This window comes from Littorina saxatilis, linkage group LG2 (genome assembly GCF_037325665.1).
Source record: "Littorina saxatilis isolate snail1 linkage group LG2, US_GU_Lsax_2.0, whole genome shotgun sequence".
NCBI classification, from domain to species: domain Eukaryota; kingdom Metazoa; phylum Mollusca; class Gastropoda; order Littorinimorpha; family Littorinidae; genus Littorina; species Littorina saxatilis.
Window position 1 is genome coordinate 30,665,862 of NC_090246.1, and position 7,453 is coordinate 30,673,314.

Genomic DNA, 7,453 nt, shown 5'->3' on the forward strand with positions numbered 1-7,453 from the left:
ATACAGTGCTAGTAACTGTTGCTGACGATACAGTGCTAGTATCTGTGGGTGACGATACAGTGCTAGTATCTGTTGCTGATGATACAGTGCTAGTATCTGTTGCTGACGATACAGTGCTAGTATCTGTGGCTGACGATACAGTGCTAGTATCTGTGGCTGACGATACAGTGCTAGTATCTGTGGGTGACGATACAGTGCTAGTATCTGTGTGTGACGATACAGTGCTAGTATCTGTGGGTGACGATACAGTGCTAGTATCTGTGGCTGACGATCCAGTAGTTGTATCTGTGGCTGACGATACAGTGCTAGTATCTGTGGCTGACGATCCAGTACTGGCATCTGTGGCTGACGATACAGTAGTGACATCTGTTGCTGACGATACAGTGCTAGCATCTGTGGCTGACGATACAGTAGTTGCATCTGTTGCTGACGATACAGTGCTAGTATCTGTGGCTGACGATCCAGTAGTTGTATCTGTGGCTGACGATACAGTGCTAGTATCTGTTGCTGACGATACAGTGCTAGTATCTGTGGGTGACGATACAGTGCTAGTATCTGTGGGTGACGATACAGTGCTAGTATCTGTGGGTGACGATACAGTGCTAGTATCTGTGGCTGATGATCCAGTAGTTGCATCTGTGGCTGACGATCCAGTAGTTGCATCTGTTGCTGACGATCCAGTAGTGGCATCTGTAGCTGACGATCCAGTAGTGGCATCTGTGGCTGACGATCCAGTAGTTGCATCTGTGGCTGACGATCCAGTAGTTGAATGTGTGGCTGACGATCCAGTAGTTGCATCTGTGGCTGACGATCCAGTAGTTGCATCTGTTGCTGACGATCCAGTAGTTGCATCTGTGGCTGACGATCCAGTAGTTGCATCTGTGGCTGACGATCCAGTAGTTGCATCTGTTGCTGACGATACAGTGCTAGTATCTGTTGCTGACGATACAGTGCTAGTATCTGTTGCTGACGATACAGTGCTAGTATCTGTTGCTGACGATACAGTGCTAGTATCTGTGGGTGACGATACAGTGCTAGTATCTGTTGCTGACGATACAGTGCTAGTATCTGTTGCTGACGATACAGTGCTAGTATCTGTGGGTGACGATACAGTGCTAGTATCTGTTGCTGACGATACAGTGCTAGTATCTGTGGCTGACGATACAGTGCTAGTATCAGTGGCTGACGATACAGAGCTAGTATCAGTGGGTGACGATACAGTGCTAGTATCTGTGGGTGACGATACGGTGCTGGTATCTGTTGCTGACGATACAGTGCTAGTATCTGTTGCTGACGATACAGAGCTAGTATCAGTGGGTGACGATACAGTGCTAGTATCTGTAGGTGACGATACAGTGCTAGTATCTGTGGTTGACGATACAGTGCTAGTATCTGTGGCTGACGGTACAGTGCTAGTATCTGTTGCTGACGATACAGTGCTAGTATCTGTGGTTGACGATACAGTGCTAGTATCTGTTGCTGACGATACAGTGCTGGTATCTGTTGCTGACGATACAGTGCTAGTATCTGTTGCTGACGATACAGTGCTAGTATCTGTGGCTGACGATACAGTGCTAGTATCTGTGGCTGACGATACAGTGCTAGTATCTGTGGCTGACGATACAGTGCTAGTATCTGTGGGTGACGATACGGTGCTAGTATCTGTGGCTGACGATACAGTGCTAGTATCTGTTGCTGACGATACAGTGCTAGTATCTGTGGGTGACGATACAGTGCTAGTATCTGTAGGTGACGATACAGTGCTAGTATCTGTTGCTGACGATACAGTGCTAGTATCTGTTGCTGACGATACAGTGCTAGTATCTGTTGCTGAGGATACAGTGCTAGTATCTGTGGGTGACGATACAGTGCTAGTATCTGTTGCTGACGATACAGTGCTAGTATCTGTTGCTGACGATACAGTGCTAGTATCTGTTGCTGACGATACAGTGCTAGTATCTGTTGCTGACGATACAGTGCTAGTATCTGTTGCTGAGGATACAGTGCTAGTATCTGTGGGTGACGATACAGTGCTAGCATCTGTGGCTGACGATACAGTAGTTGCATCTGTTGCTGACGATCCAGTAGTTGCATCTGTTGCTGACGATACAGTAGTTGCATCTGTTGCTGACGATACAGTGCTAGTATCTGTTGCTGACGATACAGTGCTAGTATCTGTGGGTGACGATACAGTGCTAGTATCTGTGGCTGACGATACAGTGCTAGTATCTGTGGCTGACGATACAGTGCTAGTATCTGTGGGTGACGATACAGTGCTAGTATCTGTTGCTGACGATACAGTGCTAGTATCTGTGGGTGACGATACAGTGCTAGTATCTGTGGGTGACGATACAGTGCTAGTATCTGTGGGTGACGATACAATGCTAGTATCTGTTGCTGACGATACAGTGCTAGTATCTGTTGCTGACGATACAGTGCTAGTAACTGTTGCTGACGATACAGTGCTAGTATCTGTGGGTGATGATCCAGTAGTTGTATCTGTGGCTGACGATCCAGTAGTGGCATCTGTGGCTGACGATACAGTAGTTGCATCTGTAGCTGACGATACAGTACTGGCATCTGAAGCTGACGATACAGTACTGGCATCTGTGGCAGGCGATTCAGTGCTGGCATCTGTTGCTGACGATACAGTGCTAGTATCTGTTGCTGACGATACAGTGCTAGTATCTGTTGCTGACGATACAGTGCTAGTATCTGTGGGTGACGATACAGTGCTAGTATCTGTTGCTGACGATACAGTGCTAGTATCTGTGGGTGACGATACAGTGCTAGTATCTGTTGCTGACGATACAGTGCTAGTATCTGTGGCTGACAATACAGTGCTAGTATCTGTTGCTGACGATACAGTGCTAGTATCTGTTGCTGACGATACAGTGCTAGTATCTGTGGCTGACGATACAGTGCTAGTATCTGTGGCTGACGATACAGTGCTGGTATCTGTGGATGACGATACAGTGCTAGTATCTGTGGCTGACGATACAGTGCTAGTATCTGTGGGTGACGATACAGTGCTAGTATCTGTTGCTGACGATACAGTGCTAGTATCTGTTGCTGACGATACAGTGCTAGTATCTGTTGCTGACGATACAGTGCTAGTATCTGTGGCTGACGATACAGTGCTAGTATCTGTGGGTGACGATACAGTGCTAGTATCTGTTGCTGACGATACAGTGCTAGTATCTGTGGGTGACGATACAGTGCTAGTATCTGTTGCTGACGATACAGTGCTAGTATCTGTTGCTGACGATACAGTGCTAGTATCTGTTGCTGACGATACAGTGCTAGTATCTGTGGCTGACGATACAGTGCTAGTATCTGTGGGTGACGATACAGTGCTAGTATCTGTTGCTGACGATACAGTGCTTGTATCTGTGGGTGACGATACAGTGCTAGTATCTGTGGGTGACGATACAGTGCTAGTATCTGTGGGTGACGATACAGTGCTAGTATCTGTGACTGACGATACAGTGCTAGTATCTGTGACTGACGATACAGTGTTTGTATCTGTGGCTGACGATACAGTGCTAGTATCTGTGGCTGACGATACAGTGCTAGTATCTGTGGCTGACGATACAGTGCTGGTATCTGTTGCTGACGATACAGTGCTAGTATCTGTGGGTGACGATACAGTGCTAGTATCTGTTGCTGACGATACAGTGCTAGTTTCCGTTACTGACGATACAGTGCTAGTATCTGTGGGTGACGATACAGTGCTAGTATCTGTAGCTGACGATACAGTGCTAGTATCTGTGACTAACGATACAGTGCTAGTATCTGTGACTGACGATACAGTGCTAGTATCTGTTGCTGACGATGCAGTAGTTGTATCTGTGGCTGACGATCCAGTAATTGTATCTGTGACTGATGTGCTTGGTGTCACAAGATGAGAGTAATGAAACTCTCCGATGAGGAGCAGAAGCAGTAGAAATGCTTGGTTCATGTTGCTGTCGAATGTTCTCTGGAGAGAATAAAAAAAAACACACACACATGAATTGATTACTTGGTTAGTGTACCTCGAAAGAAGAAACAGAGCAAGAAAGAACTGAGAAAAAAAAGAAAAAAATTATAGGCAAGGAAAGAAAGAATGAGGGTTACTAATGAAGAAAAATGATACTTTCTAATCAGACTAACAAAATTGGTCAGCAGAAAGTAAACGGAAAAAAAAACTGAGAAAATCCTCAAGTCCTCAACAAGAGGGAGTCTTAAATTGGAGGCAGATCGAGCTGGTATTTTTTCTATCTGGAAAAACAATTGGTAGTAGATGGGGTATGTCTCAAAAGGGGGAGTGGTGGTAGGGGGGGGGGGGGGGTCCGCTGTACTGATAACAAATAAGACACAGCAAACATATTACTAACATACAGGATAAGACAGTTCTGGTGTGTGTGTGTGTGTGTGTGTGTGTGTGTGTGTGTGTGTGTGAGTGTGTGTGTGCGTGCGTGTGTGTGTGTGTGTGTGTGTGTGTTTACCCACTGACATGTCGATTTTTATTTGCAATACACTTATTTTTTTGTGGAGCTGGTATTTTTTCTTCTTTTTTGGTGGAATTTAAAAGAAAGCGTAACGGGAAAAGATTACGCTTGTAGAAGTGCTTAATTATTTTGGCCAAAACACGTACAATTCTACGGGAGGCGGGGGGAAGGGGCCACAAATTATGATGATGAAATTTTGGAAGTCTTGGCCTATTAAGTTTCTGAACTATGTGCCTTTTTTGGTCATTTGGACAAAGGATCGAGTCTAAGTTGTGCACCGGAAAGTTTTAATTTTGAACAGGTACTCAGTTCCTTTAGTTTCAAAACACGTTTCCAAAGATTTGGGAAGCAAAGGGACGTAAACGTTCTAAATGCATACGACATGTGCAACAAGAGGACGCTAGAATAATGCGAAACCAATCTCCTGGCGCCTGAGAGAATAATAAGCATTGAAAAAAACAAAACGAATGTCATTCTTCCATCCTAGTTTTCTAAACTAAGGTAACACTGATTCAAGTGAATCGGATTTAGTTCAGCAAAGAACAAAAAAACTAAAACAAAAAAACTATCACATTGACATACTTTCTTACTAAATGAATAGATAAGAAAATAAATAAATAAGAACATAAATAAATATTGAATTAATGAATAAATAAATAAATAAATAGATAAATAACTAACTAAATAGATAGACAAATAAATAAAAATAGACAAATAAATAAATAAATAAATACATAAATAAATAAATAAATAAATAAATAAATAAATAAATAAATAAATAAATAAATAAATAAAAATTATATATAAATAAACAAACAAATAAATAGATTAAAAAATTCTACAAAGAGAGCGGCCATGCTATAACTGTAGGTATAGGTCCAAGTAAAATAAAGCTCCTATCCCATGTAAAAGCCCAGACGAATGTATGGCGATAGTGATCACACGCTTGTTTACATGCGTGGCAATAAAGGATGAAGGTATGTATTTAAAACAACCAGCCGTGTTTGGCCCCCAAAAGAATCAGCATCAAAACCCAAAAAGATCCACTGTGTCATTTATCCCCATTCGATGTCACATACGGACAAATAGTTAACACATGAAAACGCAAGATGCTTACCCGTCGTATGTGTAAAATCCTGAAGCAATGTAAATTGCCCGAAACTTTTAAAGTTCTTTTCCTGACTCCAACTCGAGTGGATTTTTCTGACCACACAAAAACAGCAGGTGAAGAGGATCCTCGGAGTAAATGTCTTTTTCCTGGTTCCGCTTCGAATTAAACCAGCGAATATTGTCCAGTCAGAGTCTGTTAGTTGAGACAAACGCTTTATCACTGTGTCACCCCGTCACTTAACTCGAAGTGTCTTCAAGCTCGTCCGTTTCGAAAGTGAACGGATAAAAATGAGGTGCGAGAATTTAAACGACTACGACACAGCGTTTTTCAACCACGAAAAACAGATACTCCTCTGAGTCCTGCGACTCGAAATTGACTGTCGAATATTTCTAGCGCAAGTGCTTATAAACCTTTTTCGGGGTAGGGAAGGGTACAGACGGGTGGGGCGGGAAGGAGCAAGACTTTCATACTCAGGTCGCAACCCAATCCTTGGTCTCGCGCTCCTTTGTAAGGAATTTCGGCTTTTCAGAATCATCCATCCGGGGTAGAGGCGACGATTCTATGGGACGGGGATAAACAGCTGATATTCCGATACACTCAATTATGCCCTTTTTGCGCCTTTCTTTCTTACTGTTACACCCATGTACGCCCCCCCCCCCCCCCATCTTTATCATCACTGCGACCACTTTCACCATCATTCTTGTTTTCAGAGTGAATGAACGTCATAAAGAAAGAAAGAAAGTAAAAAACAATTAAAAAAAATGAAGAGAGAAATTAAGAAAGGAATAAAGAAAGAAAGAAAGAAAGAATTACAGAAAGGAAGAAAGAAAGAAAGAAAGAAAGAATTAAAGAAAGGAATAAAGAAAGAAAGAAAGAAAAAAATTAAAAAGAGATGAAGAGAGAAATAGATAAATAAATAAAGAAAGAAAGAAAGAAAGAAAGAAAGAAAGAAAGAAATAATAAAACAAAGGAATACAGAAAGAAAGAAAAAAAAGGGAAAAGAAAGAAAGAACGAAAAAACGAAAGATAAGAAAGATAGAAATAATAGGATATATCTTTACTGTTTAACCTACACCTAACAATCCATTCAACATTTTTTTCTGTTTGTATGTCTGTCACCTTGGACACAAAGGAAAATGTCTTGTTTAGTTTAGGTTTGTGTCTGTGTATCTGTGTTTCTTTATTTTGTGTATTTGTCTGTCTGTCTGTCAGTCGTTCGGTCTGTTGCAATTGTGTATATTTGTCCGTACGTCCGTCTCTCTGCTATTTTTATCAGTCTACGTTATGAATATATTCATATTCACGTCTGCGTATCTTTCTGTTCAACATACACCTTGGAGTAAAATCAACAATTGTCTTAGTCATGTGTCCGTGTGTTTGTCTTTGTGTCTGTGTGTCTTTATTGTGTCTATTTGTATGTCTGTCAATCAAAATAATGTTTGTCAGTCGTGTTCGCTCGCGCTTGTGTGTGTGTGTGTGTGTGTGTGTGTGTGTGTGTGTGTGTGTGTGTGTGTGTGTGTGTGTGTGTGTGTGTGTGTGCTGCTATCAACATCAAAATGCTAACCTTCTCACAAGTGTTTCATTATGTCTGAGAGCTATGTAGAGATTTGGAAGGCGTCTTTATGTATATTCATTAATTCACGTGTATAAATGCACGCTTGTGTCAGCGCGTCTTAAATTGTACTCCTATTGAATTCTTAAAATAGGTCAGTAGGGCGTAGAAAATTAATTATGCAAGCAAAAATGGTCATGCTGAGCTAAACAGAGCGCCTTGATAGAATACGTCACCAACTGTTGCGCTCTGTATATAAATCACACATAGCGATCTAACACTGATTCTCCGACATTACCT

General features: G+C 42.0%; 1 protein-coding gene across 1 annotated transcript in view; it reads right to left on the reverse strand.

The window, feature by feature from the left end:
- The window catches only part of LOC138952654 (serine-rich adhesin for platelets-like), a 15,878-nt gene extending 11,904 nt beyond the window's left edge, over positions 1–3,974 (reverse strand). Inside the window, exon 1 of the mRNA XM_070324358.1 lies at positions 1–3,974. This exon is cut by the window's left edge and continues 501 nt beyond it. Coding sequence (XP_070180459.1) covers positions 1–3,961 — 3,961 coding nt within the window. The 5' untranslated portion in view covers positions 3,962–3,974.
- Between the last annotated feature and the right edge of the window lie 3,479 nt (positions 3,975–7,453).